Source organism: Idiotropiscis lumnitzeri, chromosome 10 (assembly GCF_059441095.1).
Source record: "Idiotropiscis lumnitzeri isolate Australia: NSW breed Sydney's pygmy pipehorse chromosome 10, RoL_Ilum_1.0, whole genome shotgun sequence".
Taxonomy (NCBI): domain Eukaryota; kingdom Metazoa; phylum Chordata; class Actinopteri; order Syngnathiformes; family Syngnathidae; genus Idiotropiscis; species Idiotropiscis lumnitzeri.
This window is the reverse complement of record NC_142400.1, coordinates 11574323-11591059: the sequence shown is the minus strand read 5'-3', so window position 1 is coordinate 11591059 and position 16737 is coordinate 11574323. Positions and strand designations below refer to the sequence as shown.

Here is a 16737-nt window from a genome sequence, read left to right as displayed (position 1 = left end):
AGACGCTGTGTTGCAAAAATAAATAAATGTACTTACCATAACCTTGCTACGCCACTCATGCGACATCTCAATGGAAAAACCACTAACAGACATTTCAACATGTCGGAAAGAAACCGCTGTCTTGACATGGTTCTGAACGTTGATACTGAAGTCGGGTAAGCTGCCCCAACTAGGACAGTGTGATGTGAGCACATAACTACAATTGCCATGAACTTCAAATTTTTGGCCATCAAATGTGGTGTAATGAGGATCTCCTTGGGCCACACAAAGCCCGGGTCTACCGGTGTGGCATCCAGGGACTCCATTTAAAATCATGCAGACTTCTCCAGCCTGGCAGCGAGACTGTGAGCACACAATTGTCTTGGACTGAGGCTGGCAGACACATTTCTCTTGACACTGCTGGTCCATCCAAAAGGTCTTTGTGGGAAGATAATAGGAGCCATTTTGAACACAACCACACGCGCTGGGTAAGACACACTTGCCATTACTTAGCAGATATCCCCTGTTGCACTGGCACAATTCCAAACAAGGGAGGGAGCATTTATGGTGGTTATCTGGGCTATCACATGTTGCCTGGCAGGCTGAGCCACACACCTCATAATGGCTATTTATGGGACAAGTCATACCTGTAAAAAGAAACTTATTAGTCCTTCTCATTAAACAAGGTACACATCAAGCAGTTTAGAACTTACGACAATTGGCGATGGCTCTCCAGTTTTGAATCCGGCCCCGAAGCCTCTGGCAGATCTTGGCATAGGCCGCAAATGCCTTACACACCGAACTGGCAGCGCCACCGAGACACAGGTTGTTTTCACAACTACGAACAAAGGGCTCAGGATCAATATAGAAGTGACAGTCACTAAAAGGTCCATCCTTCCTCTTCAGTAAAGAGCAATTAGTCTCATTGGGGTTGCCAATTGTGCCAGGATAAGATCGACTGGTACTGCACACTTCACATGGGCCATCTCCACAGTCTTCAATACATGCAGACGGGTTGCTGGCCAATACCCAAGGGAGGGTGAAATCCATAGTTTTGGACACAGTACCAATAGAAGTGATTGGGTCATTTGAAGCGCTGTCATAGGCATTTCCACAAAGGCCACACAGAAGTCCATGCAGCTCTGGGTGTGCTTCAACCTGGATATTACGATCCCAGTCATATTGTAGAGTCAGGCCTATGGAGGTATCCAGAACAACACTCTGACCACTTGGATACAATCTTAGGATTCCGTTACCCAAGATCACAGGCAGGTTTTTGCCATGTCCATCGACCTATGAATTTCAAAGGCAAAAAAAAAAAAAGTGACTACAGACATTCATTGTCATTTTTTGTCCCCTCTCAATGATAATGAATAGTGTTCTTACCCTGATTTGATTGCGCTCTCCTTTAAACATGGATATATTAAAACCCTGGATTTTTATCTCCACACTGTGAATGCTGGCGACAGTGGCACCATTCAAGTATGCTCTGGCTATGTTCACCTGTAGTGGGGCGGAAGCATTTATGCCTGGACAAGTGTTCTGCACTAATGTATAATTACAATTTCCCAGGAGAACAAAATGTTTTCCGTCAAATTTGCGATAATAAGAATCACCCCACGCAGAGCATATTTTAGTTTTCAAGGAACATAATGGATGTCCATTTCTGAAGGAGCACTGCTGGTTGTGACCACATTGCAAGTTATCACAGGAGGATATATCTGACACAGAAGGGAAAAAAAGGGTTAGCACACAGGCACAATGGCATATTCGAACAATGAAATCATTTATAAAATACAGTACTCACTTTTGTCACACAGTGATGGAGGCAACTCTTTGTTCAAGGTGCTCAGATAGTATCCCACATCTGCATAAGTTGAGCCGGAGCCCTCATGAGTGAATTTAGCAGAGTTGCTCAAACTGTTTGAGTAAAAAGTGATATTTAAATCTGGCGGTGAAGAATCAATTTCTGCATCAAATGTTGGCCCATTCTGACAGACATCTTCCATAGACTGCAGCGCAGTAAGAGTGGAAGCGCGCTGTTCAACATCATGTCGGTAATAAACGAGCTGGAGAGGAAAGTCGCTAAAGATGTGAACTTCATCCAAGGGCAAAACTGGGATTGTCTTCATAACCCCTGCTTTTAAAGAGACACTCATCTGCCCATTTCTAGTGGTGACTTCCAGTTTAGAGTTGATGTTTGTCAAAGCTAAGAGGAGACTGGGACTTGTTCCAGAATTTACCAAGGGAGGCACAAAATATTCATAACCCCAGAGAGAAACTGGTTCAAGTTCTGAAAATCCATACAGGCAGTTCCCCAATGTGTGGTTTTTGCAGGTCAAACCAACTATGACTCCCACGGATTCTTGGGCATAAAGTTCTGAGCCAGAGAGGCTGAAATTACTTTGGAGGTAGATGCTTTCAAACAACCCTAAATGCAACTTAAGGAAACTTCCCTCAGAGTATAAAGATCCATTAAAGACCACATCCCCTGAGAGGAAGATCTCCACTGATGTCTCTCGATTGGAGGTGGTGACTACCATTTCGCTGACAAATTTCTGATTTGGGAAGTTTGGAGTAACTGGATAGTAATGAGTCCCCCAGGAAGACACGTCATGAAGGCGGTTATGTGCACATCCAGTCTGGGTGCAGAATGTCGCAAGAACTGCAACAGGCTGTACAGATGCTATACTGAGGAGGGAGGAGGAACGAGCACTGGTTATTCCCACAGACGAAGGTAGGTGAATAGTCTGAGATTGAAAGGCATCGAGAGAGATGCTGTGTGTAAAGCCACTTTGCAGAACTTTCACAGTCACTGAAGTCCAAACACCAGTCGCCGTTATCGTTACTTGGCGGCTAGCATTAGCTGTGGGGTCGTTATGAGGCGGGAACATCATCAGAAAATTCCGACCAATACCAGCCCCAGAGAGTCCTAAGAAGGAGAACAAAATTCATTGTACTGTACAGAAGTTGAAAAACAATTCAAATGAAGGCGTTCCTGCATAAAAGCAAACATGACCAGGACAGGCAATTGTGACAACAGTTGAATTTACAACCGTAAACCACACTTGCAAAAGTCTGATAACATCTTGTGTGCAGAGTTATACAGGTTTCCCAGTGTGCAAGCAGAGATAAGAGGTGTGGTGTCAAATTTCAACCAGCTGAGCAGCCAATGAAGTGCATGCTCCTAGTTCCTGACTGGGTACACCTGTATTAAATGTGCAGACCGGCTCCAGTAGTTTCTATGATAACAAGGATCTGTGGGAGAGTGAGAGCATACCAGCAGTGCATAGAGAATCCTGCACTACAGCAAACTTTAATGTAAGTTGGAATTTTATATGTGCATGCTCTGTTGCGAGAGGGGCTTACTTGCATGAAATACCGTATTCGATACAAAGCATCTTACAATATGGCACAAAAATAAATGTATACTGTACAGGGGAAAAAAACATTACTTCTATTCCAGTTTTTAATTGATTGTGCAAGTTAAAACGGCTGAAAATGTGATTCAATAGTTTGTGAGGTGTGCTGCATTATTTTTAAGGGACAGAGTTTAATCAAATGCAGACCGAGGTTCATAAAAAGTTGTCTCATACAGACAGTACAATATTAATTTTGGTTGGCTCCAAAGGCTAGAATACAGGCACAGCCTCAACATCACTCAAAAGTGGACAAATTTGCGTGGGCGGGCAAGGAATTGTTCAGACTTGAATGCTGCTTTAAGTGAGGGCGAAAAGAAACAAACCCAACGATGCAGACGCAGAATATAGTCTGAGTGGCTGCTGCATGGATCAGTGACGTGACCGAATTCAACATTTTAAATGAATGGCTCAACGATTGTCAACTTGTAACCGACATTTCATTGTCACTAAGTCACAACCAGCTTTAAGGAGCAAACGAAGAAAAAAAAAAAAAAGTCTGAATACATCTGTCATTTAAACATGTCGGCATGTTCAAAATGCCTTTCATGTCACCTTAAGGCACAACAGGCCTCTCCAAGTCTGGTCTTCGGGATCCCGTTTCCAGCCTGTTTTATCTTTTTACCTACTTGACTCCTGATTCAAATGATCAGCTCATCATTAAGCTTTGCACAAGCCCTCGTTTGAATTGGCTGTCTTGGATCTAGGTAAACCTCTAAAACAGGATGTTAGGGCTCCTGAGGACAAGACTTATAGACCCCTGTGGTATAAGAAACTGCATGTTCTGAATGAAAATTAAAAAACGACAAAAAAAAAAACATGCCATTCTATTGTTTCTAGGAAAGTCCATCCAACATGTACAGAAGCAATCAGTTCAAGAGGTTTAAATGACAAGTGTGGTTTTACAATCCAGCTACAAACAATTTCATAATATCGAGGCCTAAGAAAAACTATGGCATATATGCTCTAGTGCAGGGGTGGGCAAACTTCTTGATTGGCGGGGCAGAGGGGCCGGACCAGGAGCTGATGGATGGAGTGTTTTGGTAACCTCACCTCATCGGGGGAAAAAAAAAATAAAAAAAAATTAATGAACAAAAGCATTACAACTATATACATTTTTGAAAAAACCACAGTATAAAGAAAATAAAACATTAACAAGGTTTATTCATTTAATTTTTGTCAAGTTCGACGGGCCGGATTAAAACGTTTAATGGGCCAGATGTGGCCCCAGGAGCGTAGTTTGCCCATGCCTGCTCTAGTGTCATCTATGAAAGCTCCCGACAGCATCAAAAGACGGCAAACAAATTTAAAGGACGATGATTCAGGTATTTCGCCAAAGTCAACCGCAATTAGCCATTAAGACATTACAACTCAGTCGGCTAACAGCCAGCATAGCACTAGCTGGCAAAGTGTTTTTGGCTTTGGGATATACAAAATTAAGACATGAATAGGTAGGGGAATTGAGGGGGGAAAAAAAGGTGAAAATGAAATCTATATATCATTTGGTATTATTTTACTCTGAAAAATGTGCCAAATACTCTATTACTTTTACTACTACAAATACTTTATTACTCTAGATTGATGACTACACCTGCAATAATAATAATAGAATACATGGTTTAGTTATGTTGATATACATAATTAGCCCAACATAATATTACAGGTGTTAAGAATTTAGCGTAACAAATTTTAAAATAGTTGTTCAATTTTATTCTACCTTAGTTTGTGACATTTCTCTGGTGGGAACATTCAGTATAGTGAAGTGTCATTTAACTTAGAAGGCCTTGTATTTAAGAAGTTTCAAGTACCGTGCTAAACATTTACTTACCTAGGCACACCAAGAACATATGAAGCAGCAGTAGACGCCGCATTTTTCCTGCACTAGAACAACAAAATAGGAGCAGGCTAATTGACTTTACTTTCAAGGCAGATGAAGGATTTCATGCAAGCGCCATGGATCACTCGCACTGGCTGTCAATTAGCGCACCTGCAGCTGATATGGTTTTATAGGTTATCGCGAGTCAGCAGCTGGACGTCATGATGATAAGGGCCCGTTGTCTTTCGTGTCAGTACAAGCACAATAGTGACTTTGTTTTACAGTGCGCAACACGTAAAAAACAGATTTTGTAACCACGTTTGTATTGCTTTGTTTTGTTTTCTTTTATTTGCAAAGAAACTTGAACAAATATCAAGTTTCACTGCCTGGAACGTTACCGGAAGTTGGGGCGACTTTTTCGCCGAAAAGGCAGGAAACCGTCGCGGTAGTTTCCACAGCACCAACACATTGACGGAAAGCGGTATTACCCAGCGCCTAATAAATCGGCTGCGTAAATCCCCTCGTCCTCTCCCCTCCCATCCTGGTAGATGAGCGCAAACTTTCGTCCAAGTTTGACTCACAATGCAGCGGATTCCTGTAAGGAAATGGGCTGCAGCTTTAGGGAGTGTGTCATTCTTAATGGCACACAGCAAAGGGGCATAACAGGGATGCACTTCATCCAGTTCACTTCTCTCTCTGTATTGGTATGTATATTGCAGGTGTTGCTTATTTTACCGCGTGATCCTTTGAAATAATTTTTTCTTTGTATTCTTTCCTTTTATTACTGTTACATCTTCATAGTAATGATAGTTTGTAACTGCAGAACACTTCCTTTGTGTATTATGCGCTATAAAATCTACCAAGTAGTATCAGCAGCTTCACTCTTAGGTGTCAGAGGTCAGACAGGACCCACTTTATCTCTGTTAAGAGTTTCTTTCTTTTTATTTTAAGTCTGTATCTCAGCCATGTAGCTTATCATTTGGTGCTCTTTTGTTTGACCGTCTGCATGCATGATTACAGGATGCAATATTGTGAGCTGATGTTTATGGAATCTTTTAGCAGTTGGATATGACCCAAGGACCATTTTTGTGTCCATCTTTCATCATCCGCCTTGGCGGATTTTGATAGCATTGTTTTCCATTTTGGGGCAGGCTTCCTGCTCTTGAAACTCAAAATTATTTTGTTATTGTTTTTGTTCAAATCTAACATGTATGTGCCCCTGACATGTGATCGATATTGATGATATTTCACTGGGACCGACTTGACTTTTATTTGTGTTTTCAATTAACTTCACTTTTGGTATGTATTAGCACAACCCAAGTTGCGATGTGGTGTTCCATCCTGCTGAGTGTTAACGGTTTTATTCTGATTTTGTGCGGTACACTGATAAATACGATACAATACTATACGTTATTTATAGAGCATATCACAACAGCTGGAGCTGTTACAAATGATTTAGGCTGATGTTTTTGCATGACGCCATGCAGGAAGGAGGATTATTTGACAAGGTCTTCATAAATGTTTGGCTGTTTTCCAAAGTGTACGACCACTGGGCATTCAAATTTTGAGTTAGTGTCCCTCTGTTTTGTGCAAACGGACTCCCACTGGATGCCAAAATGCCAATATCTCTTTGTTTACTTAATTTGTTTTTGACATGAATGTGTCACTTTCTGGAACCTGGAGATCTAGAATTAGTGCAATGTAGTAGGTTGAGCACTTTAACAGAACATTTCCAGTGTGAATGATGAAAACTTGAAACCTTGTTGTGCTTCTGTGTTTTTCTAAATAGTACATTGGAGCTTTGTCTCCATATGTAGAAGAGTCAATTGGAGGTCTGCATGTCCTAGTTGCAGCTATTTTGGGCGGTAAAGTTTGGGGAAAATGCTAGCGTTTATGTGCACCTATTGTTTGATATGTTCAGGCATCCGGGTGTGCATGCAAATGACTGACATCTTCACACATGCAGGGAGAGTGAGTAGCGGGGGCAGTGCAGGATGTACGTGTATCCTCTTAGAGGCTCAACAAATGACATGAGTAGTGTTTCATTATCCGGCTCGTTTATGAAGGCTGCATGGCATCAACTGAAAAAATGTGAGCTTGCCTTTTTCTAAATATTTTAAATTATATTCTCTTACCTTAAGTTAGCTGTGATATGCTCTAGCTCGTATGTGACCTAAATGAGGACGAATAGTCGGAAATAATTTCAGTCCAGGGTAGACCTTTCTCCAATAAAGTGACTCAGTCATAAAGTGAGGCTTCACATTCACATTTGACACTTTTATCTATAATTTTGACACTTTTATATATAAAAAAAAAAAAAAAAAAAATATATATATATATATATATATAAGCATTACTTAAAAAAATACTTTGCAAATATTGTGCCACAATCGCTGTATATCTTAGGTACATAATCTCAGAACAAACACTGTGCTCAAGTTACTACTGGGCCTTGCAAACTAACACCGCTGGAGGGCTGCTTGTGGGCTGCTTTGAGAAACGTTACTTCAGAAAGTTCTTTCTAACCCTGTTGTAAATGTTCATCCTAAACCCGTTAAAATGTTGGGTTTTTTTTTATGCTTATGAAACGTACATTTTTTTTTGGAGTGGCGAGGTCACCTGTTTGTTCTGTGTTTTTAACCTCTGGCACTTCATCACTTACCTTTGCACCATTTATATTCATTATTATTACCATATTCATTGGACTTAAAATGCTAAACTTTAAATAAAATGATCTACCAATCATAAATAACATATTTCCCAGATGTGAAAGCTGGATTATGAATGAAACTATATATTTTTAAATCATCCACCCATTGAACTGATTAATATCCTGACAACTAGGCTGGGGAACAAAAAGGAATCAAAACTACAAAAGCACTGTTTGGTACAATTTAAAAATTCCCAGCACTGCTCCCTTCCCTCGTTTAATGATTTGTAGATTTAGCTTCTCTGATCTTTGAATCTCTATTATGTCCTCCAGGCAGCTGGTATTTCGTCTTCGTAAGCAAGCCCATGGTTCTTATATGTTGTAAATTTGGTCTTGTATGAAAAAGTAAATTCATTCACCATTCAATTATATGAAAATATATTACCCAATTTGAAAATGCTGCAGGCACCAGGAGCCATTTTGATACAGAGGCAATGGTTTGATAAATACTTCCTAAATTGGATCCGCTTATTATTTCAGGCAAAGCAACTCAGAAAAGCAATTTGAAGGCAGTTTTTATTTGTAGCTTCTTATGTTGTTTCCTTTTGGAGAGCTCCTGCAGCTATTCCAGAGGCTGGAACAGCCCCCACTACACACCCTCCCCAATCAACATCTGTTGTGTGATTAAGGTCTTTATTTTCCTGTATGGCCAACCTAATAGTTTGTGATACAGTTCTAATTTAGCACATAATGTTTATGTGAACTGCTCTGCACTCATTAGATTGCAGACTCACGGAGGAGATAAACGGAATTTTGCAGATGACAACAGCTATAGCAGACACAAAGTCGAATTAAAAACAGTACTATTTTGTCTGTTGTTGTCTGTCCATTTTCGCTTTATTTCACCAAGTAATCAATAAAAAGTAATTTCAAACTAGATTCCTGTGCAATTAGTATTATCCGCCGGTGCTCATGAGCAACGACCTGTTACTGCCGCCTCTATGATGGATGTAATGTGTGTAACATTGGTTCTTTCCACGTAGTCATTAACAGCGGAGGAAACCAAACACAATGGGCATAGCTAACAATGACCAGTGGCCACAAAGGTCAGTGAGAGAGCTCCTTCTGTATTACTCGCATGAGTGAGTATTGGTTCCTGATCCCATGCAAAACTCAATGACTTGGTCTCACCAGAGAGGCTTCGTCTGGGACTTCCACTGGAAGAGAGGTCGTTCCCATGTTTTCCGATTTTAAAAATATCAACCGGTGTATTGTGTTGGATACAGCTGGCGCTTTGTTTGGCAGCACGTGGAACAGCTGTGTTTTACATCTTTGTGGCGCGGAGTTACGGTTACTTTTTCTCCCCATGCTTGTGAATGGTACATTTTTGCTCTCCTGATAGGTACTTTGTCTTTTCTAAATTGCATGGAAAAAAAACAATACACCCTCTCTCCCATTCCTTTTTGTTAGGAAATCATTTAAATGTGGCCCATAAGACACAAAGGACAGGACAATGTCAAATAGCCTCTTGCTGGCAGCTGACTGTGACGGAATTCTTTCTTTTTGCTGAGCAGTGTGGGAAATAAGGCTCTCCTTCGCTGCTTCTCGCACGCACCTCAAGTTGCAATGTAGCGTGCATACCCTCAGACCAGTATAAACAACACAAGTAGGACTTTTTAATTTTCCACTGGCTGCTTACGTGATACAGACTCTCAGGGTGCCAAACATGACCAATAACAGGCATCGGTGAAGCTTTCCATCACACTCCACGTCTGAACCAAAAACACAAGGTTTGTTTTACACACGTCAATGACTGAATATGATATTTTTAAACTTGGTTCCTCTCGCTCTCCCCAGCAGCATTTGAAGATGATGCGATTTTTGCTCCTGTGTCTGCTGCTGTCAACCGCTACTGGTGAGTTTTCAGCTCTGTGGCACGAGCAGCTGATAAACATGTAATCATCCTCCGCGTGCCGGCATGCTTTCCTCATCTCCCGTACGGTAGCACTGCATGTGGTGTTTACACCCGGCTGAAACAATGCAAGAATAATATTAAAGGCTATAATGCACAAATGAATTGGTATCAAGGAAGTGACAACGCATGCAAGCTGTAGTCCATATCCAGTGAATATAAAAAGTACACACAACCCTGCTCAAATTACAGATTTTTGTGATCTAAAATATTTGCTCAATATAAATAATTTAGAACCATTTTCCATAAAAAACAGTCGTTGCAATGCTTCACGTAGGTATGGTGTTCTTGTGCCAAACCTACTTTTAGGAATTATGGGCAAAAAGTTTCAATTCTGTTTTGTTGAACCACAACAAAATCACCCAACCAAACTTATTTATTTATTTTTTTGCCATAATTCAAACATAATGCTTGGTGGAAACTCGATTCTGTTCAACACCGAAACAACACCGTCCCTTCAGTGAAGCATGGTTGTGATGCAATCATACTTGAGGTCTGTGTTTTTTTTTCAGCTGGAATTGGGGCCTTTAGAAAGGTGGAGGGAATTATGAACAGCTCGAAATATCAGTCAGTTTTAGCACACAATCCCCAGGCTTCTGCTAGAAAGCAAATTTGTTTGGGGTTTTTCTGAGTGAATTTTAATGGTTGACAGGTGTGTGTTGAATAATTTGTTTGAATTGTATTGGTTAAATCAGAACACATCCACTTCCCAGTTATAAGCAGGGACGCACAGTTGTGCAACCACTTTATTTTTAACTTGGATAAAGTTGATTTTGTTGCACAGGTTATAGGTCACATTATGAAAAAAAAAATTCATTCATGTCTGTGTCTCATTATTTATATCATGAATCAGTGCATCTGAAGAGGGTTGTGACTTTTTATATCCATTCTACTTTATATCTGTATGCATGTCAATGATTGATTAATTATTCATGAGCCAAACTGATTAAAAAGCCTGTTGTGAATTAATGCCTTCTTCTCCACAGTTTTTTCTGATGAGATTGAAGGATCAGCTTTTGATGGTATGTAATACATTACATTACCTTACATTATATTTACTGGGGGAAAAATACATGAAAAATAAAACAGGCAGTCTTACAGCTGCCAAGATGCTATGAGAGGGTTGTGAAATGGTACCCATTTTTAAAATTTTTTTTCATCCCAGACCCCTCAATTTCCCCAATTTCTCTTGGAAATTCACATCAAATATATGTTTGTGTGTTTCGATAATTTTGTGTTTAAAATACTCCCTAATATTATTAATAATGTTATTATTGTTATTATGGGCGTACTGCTGAGTGAGAGAAACTAAGCGGCCCATATAATATTGTTCATACTTTTTAATATTATCTATAAACTTTTTTATTATAGGCCTGCTGCTCAGCAGCTGGTGGCAGTGGTTAGTGGAGCTCAACATAATTATTAATAATAATAATAGTCATATTTTCAACATAAAAGCAGCATTGTTGACAGTTCTTGTATTCATCAAGTTGTACAGGTATATCCTACACTCATGATTTTCTAAATTTAGAATTTTTTTTATATTGCTATTGTGATAAATGTTACAATTTATCCATCCATTTTCTACTCGGTACCTTGTTAAGGATCAGCTGGAGTTTACCCGAATGTACTGAGTGAAAGGCCGACTCTACCATGGAATTGTAGCGAGCCAATCACAGGGCACATATAGACTTTTATATTCACACCTGCTGCCACTGAGCCCGAATCGATCCCACGCTGGCCGCGTAAAAGTCAGCCATGTGTACCACGAGACCATGTGACCTGCTATTGTGAAGTGTAATATCTGAATCTATTTTCTCCTCTTATCCACAGGCCAGGATGACGAGGATTTATTTGGGGAAAATGGTGAGTGGATTTCAGTTCCCAAGAGTAAATAGTGGAAGTAAGACTTGGCGTGGTATGCGTCACTAATGCAAACAGTGTAATGGCAGGCGTCCAAGGGAGACTACAGGAAGGTTGTGCCCTCGGCAGTTATCGTCATCAAGCTTTGAGTACAGGTTGTTCTCGACCTATGGGATGTGTGAAACAGTCACCCCCTCACCCCCATCTTCCATTAAGTCCTGAATAGAATCAATTAGTTCCCTATAAGGGCACTCACTATTGTGCCAAAAGGCCAATGAACATTTCAACATCTCCGCCATCCTGCCTGCGGGTCAACTAATCAACATTGGCATTCTCATCCCCTCAGTGCGCCTCCCTGTGTCACTCCTCATTTTGTCTGTGATAGAAATATGATGGAATTAGAGCTCTGTTCAAAGCAACCTACGTGCAAATGGACACTATTTCCTCGTTTACACTTGCTGAGCCCGCATTTAGCGTACACCCACATTCTTATTCTTATTCACTTCATTTGGAAATAACACCAACGTGCCTTTGTCTTGTTGATGTTACTTACTTTGTTGCAAAGGCAACGACACTATTACGCTCATTTGGAAAGCATGTTAAGATGGACATGGATGTGGTGTTAGAGAAATGATGTATTGGTAGTGAATGTAGAATATTTAGTTTGTCACGTCAGAAAAGATAACATGCTTCATCTCCATCAGCTACACAAATAACAAACTTACTGTAATGGCTAAAATAAACCCTGTATTTCAGACCAGAAACTAATTTGATCAATATATACTGATATAATAGAAAAAATATCTAATATCTGCTGTATATATATGTTGTCTGTTATTGCAATGACACATTTTTCCCGCTTCTCTAAAGGCCCTTTGATGGTCATCAGAAAAAAGGGTGCCTTCATGTCTTAGACTTGAAAGCCTTATTGTTCAGTTTGCCAAATACGTTGTGGTTTTCTCTGGGTTTATGGATCTGCGGAAACATTTTGCATGTGTGCAATTAGTGTGTTTGTTATAACTCCCTGTTGCAGCCGAAAGAGACATCTTTCTTTGGCAACATATTGCTGCACTGCTTTTATCAACAAAGGTCTTCATCATAAGCTAGGAGCTTCGCTCTCTGTGCCGCTGAGGTGACATTTAGTCATTTCTTCGCTTTCAGAGATTACAGAGGTCCAAGACCGAAATGATTCAGGAACATCTGTTGATAAAACCAAAGGTGCAGAGGCCACATCAGGTGAGTAAACGATCGGCTGTTGAAACTGAGTGCTTATAATTTTCAATATGTGCGTAAGCATTGGATAGAATTTTAGCTGTCACTACTTGCTAATAGTCAAACATGAATTTATATATCTTCTTTCAGATCAATTCACTCTGATTGTCATCATTGGAGCTGTGAGTGTGTTGACTCTCTCGGTTGCAGTAATAGTCGGTAAGTTTACGTTCAAACCCGACCGAGTGAAATGAGAAATAGTGGGTGTTTCAAGTCCACTGATGACAAATGCGCTGCGAGGAAGCCCTTACAACGCTTGGCTGCAATTTTGTGTGCCATTTAAAAATTTGGACACCTAAACAAACAAGCTTCAGTAGCGCTGACATTTTCCATTTCTCTCTTTCAGCTGTAATGTTAGTAAGACGCCGCATGCACAAACAACAGCAAGGGTAAGGTCACAAGCTTCATTTTATTGCTCTTTTTCAGCTGTTCTCGAGTTCTGCTATAGACCATATTCATGTCGGATGGAGAACTCTGTGCCCTACTTTTTCCTCTAAGTCAACCTGCAGGTGACTAAACCAGTCTGGTGGCTAACAGTTTCCCTGCTGCCTTTGCCAAATAGCCCCACGTTATCCAAACCGGCAGCATCAAAACCACCCAAAAAAAAAAACAGGTGGCAAAATGGAAGCAGTATCCACCCATCCGAGCCTGTTTGGACTTGCTAAGCAATTACTGCAGCCTGAGGTTGTCATGCGTCACCGTTAGAACACTCCCCAATGCTTGGCTTCTCCATCTTAGCCATCAAACAATAGCCTCAAGACAATGAGCACTACTGTGCTGGTGTGGCCTAATCGAACAAGACCTAACCTGCTCTACAGCTAACCTCATGATAGATGACCTTCAGGGTACAGCATCCACGGCCTTATGACGAAAGTGCGGCTGCAGCATACAAGCGGCACAACAGCCTTGAGCAGCGTGTGAAAAAAAGCAGAGGCAAAGACATCAACAGTGTATTAGTCTTAACGCGGACATATTGGAAATGACTTTTTAATTGCTTGTGAAACAACACAAGCGTGTACGTTTTTCTCTGTGCGCTCTATGTAAGAAAATCTGTCTTTAAGGAAGCTGTGTAGGTTTTGTTATATTACAGTCACATGCGCGTAACCCCTCAAAAGCTGGGATAAAAACATCCGGGAATCAAGCCAAAGTAGTCACACTGGGCAGTGCAGTACTTAAGTCTAACTGCAACGGTTGGGAGGACATATCCTGAGAAAAACAGAACAATGTTTTTTGTTCCAAAAAGGTTCTGGTGTAATTGTAAACAGGGTGCATATAGGACCCTGACGATTTGAACCTTTTGTTGGCAAATATGTACCATAAGGTACGTAGTGTTGTTTGAAGTGCTCTTTAAATGGCAATATTAGATCTACCTTTTGCGTATATTCTGTATTTGTCGTCAAATCTGTCCCTAAAATTACAGATTTGTCTACAAAGGGCTGTCTAGACCAGAGATGGGTTAAAATTGATTGTAGAAAATTACTCAAATTACTTTAATTATAAGGTGTTTTTATTGAGCCATGATTAGTATAATTATTTATCTATGTGAACTTGAAGACACTCATTATGTTAATAAGTCTCAAAATAATTACAGTATCTTGAATGATTTAGAAGTTAGGAAAAGGATAAATATCAATATGCAACATAACGTAATTATTATTTTTTTTTTAATGCTGCACCCCTCAGCCTTACTTACTTTATTGAATGTGGCGAGCAATGTGTTTCTTTTCTTTCGGAGAGATAAATATTTGCTCCTCATTTTGGGTCAATGTGTGGTTACAAAGTTCAAACCTGATGCCAGCGATCTTGGAGAATTTGTAGAGCCGACGTTCAAGTCAAGCTTGAAGGGTTGAATTCCTCTGCAGGATTACTGGCTGCCTCCTGGGGCTGCAATGTGTGTTTGTGTGTGCGTGTGTTAGCCGCGTTTGCTGCTGAGTGATCGCATTGCTGAAAGAACGCTTAATCACACAGCAACCTCTGGCTTGTTGGATCAACAGACCCACCCGGGGTGATCTATGTTTTGAGGCGTTGCAGCTTCTGTGCACCTGTCAGAACTGTGCTGTTTGACACAGCCATGCATTTCCTGAGTTCCGACACTCAGGATGTTCCTCCTGCTGCTAAACGTAGAAGTAGCCTAAAAATATCTCGAAGATGACATGTTTGCTTTTGCTCCATCTCACCTCATCTGTCTCATCATTTTTCCCCTCCACACTGTTCCCTTTCTGTGTCTTACTAGGATTTACTCTGTACCTACCGAGCAGGACCAGAAAGGGGCAGTCTAGTTCCTGGAAAAGAACCCAATCTGAATCACACACGCAATTCGAGAGCGACTCACCAGGCAATTTCATCTCATTACGAGGATTATGCTTCTTTAATAGCTCTGTGTATTGCTCCTCCAACATCTATCAATCCATAAGTAACGCTGTTATATACTGTTTTTGTCCCTGCTGTTTGTACCCAACAAATAACTAATTTAGGGACATGTGAAACATATTCAAACCTTCCAATTGGATCCTATTTTGGGAATCTAATCAAAAGGCAATAAATAGGCTTAATGCTTTTTTAAAAGGATATTTTTTTTTTGCACTGCTAGAACTCCCCTGGTGTTTTATTAGCAAAAATAAGCTGCATAGTGAAAGAATATTTAATTTTCTACACATGGAGTAGACTTATCCATGTGAAATGGTCGTTGACTGAGACTAAATTTGCTAATCCAAACTAAGCCAGCAAAAAGGTCCACACTTGCGTCTCTTGGTCGCTTGTCTGACAATTTCTGTTCCCGGGCCCATTAAGACTGACAGCCAGCTGTGCAATAGAAGATAAAATGTACTCAGCCATTTTTTTTTTTTTTTTATTCTTATCAGCCACTCCCAAACTGTTAGGACAAACATTCACTCTCAATGCAACAAATTAATTGACTGCCTTGAATGGGGATGTTTCCTTTTCTCTTTTTGTTTTGGAAACTTCTCTCTTCAAAATGCACTGTTGTGCAGCTTGTAAATAGCCATGTGACTGCCAAGGAGGAAGGTTAATGGCTCACAGTCGTTGCAGAAAAGGCCGGGTATGAAAATCTCATGAATCAAATAAAGACTAATGGGGGATTGGGGAACAAAGCAACAATACCTCCATTCCATCCACACTGAGCATGATGTTTCCCTGCTGTCGTTTTAGCCGAAATCAATCCTTCCCTGTGAAGCAAAGCTTTCATTTCGACAACACTAAGCGTTGGTTATTTGGGGGGGGTGGCTTTTTGTAGAAAATGTTGAATTGGATGGGGCGCTCCATTTCACTTTCCCCTCGTCGTATAGTGAGACGTTCTCTGAGAAAAGCAACACAGAATCAAACTTTTTGAAACAAATAAGATCCCGCCTGGCTTTCCGATCACACCTTTGAGCACTTGGTAGCAGTGTCAGCATTTCAAAAGGGACATGAGGATTAATGATATTCAAAACATTTCAGTTGCTTCAACGTATCAATACTTAACTTTGAAAGCTTTTCTAAAGCCCTGTTTAGAGCTCCAAAGAGCAAGACATCATTTGGCCGAACCCTCATCATGCAGCTGCATGTCTTTATTTGTATCTGACGTTACCTGAGCTCAGTCCAGTATTGTGTCTTTGAATTTCTTCCAAGTTTCTCATGTACAAATTTACAAAGCATAATATTTGCATTATGGCATTGATCTATGTATAACCTTTCTTCCTCGAAAGCATTGAGTTGGTGTGAAATATTTGCCGATATGGTTGTAAAATAAATGTTTTTTAAGTTGAAA

At 40.4% G+C, this 16737-nt stretch overlaps 2 protein-coding genes across 4 annotated transcripts in view; one reads left to right on the top strand and one right to left on the bottom strand.

Annotated features, from left to right (window-relative positions):
* fcgbp (Fc gamma binding protein) overlaps window positions 1-5384 on the bottom strand; it is a 16882-nt gene extending 11498 nt beyond the window's left edge. The window contains exons 1-5 of the mRNA XM_088307500.1: window positions 5227-5384; window positions 1787-2911; window positions 1366-1700; window positions 693-1272; window positions 37-626 (exon numbers count right to left, since the gene is read on the bottom strand). Coding sequence (XP_088163626.1) covers window positions 37-626; window positions 693-1272; window positions 1366-1700; window positions 1787-2911; window positions 5227-5269 — 2673 coding nt within the window. The 5' untranslated portion in view covers window positions 5270-5384. The remainder of the gene's footprint in view (window positions 1-36; window positions 627-692; window positions 1273-1365; window positions 1701-1786; window positions 2912-5226) is intronic.
* On the top strand, window positions 3190-16737 carry LOC148329346 (uncharacterized). 3 transcript variants are annotated; one of them, XM_088307501.1, is made up of 8 exons: window positions 5437-5918; window positions 9722-9779; window positions 10823-10858; window positions 11670-11702; window positions 12861-12935; window positions 13062-13130; window positions 13318-13360; window positions 15205-16737. In XM_088307501.1, exons 1-8 carry the CDS (start codon window positions 5763-5765, stop codon window positions 15248-15250), a joined length of 516 nt encoding a protein of 171 aa, XP_088163627.1. In that variant the 5' UTR covers window positions 5437-5762; the 3' UTR covers window positions 15251-16737. The 3 variants fall into 3 exon arrangements, 2 of the variants coding, with proteins under 2 accessions (XP_088163627.1, XP_088163628.1); XM_088307502.1 differs by having other exon boundaries at window positions 5439-5918; window positions 9725-9779; XR_015845669.1 differs by lacking the exons at window positions 5437-5918; window positions 13062-13130; window positions 13318-13360; window positions 15205-16737 and adding an exon at window positions 3190-3300 and having other exon boundaries at window positions 9725-9779; window positions 12861-12885.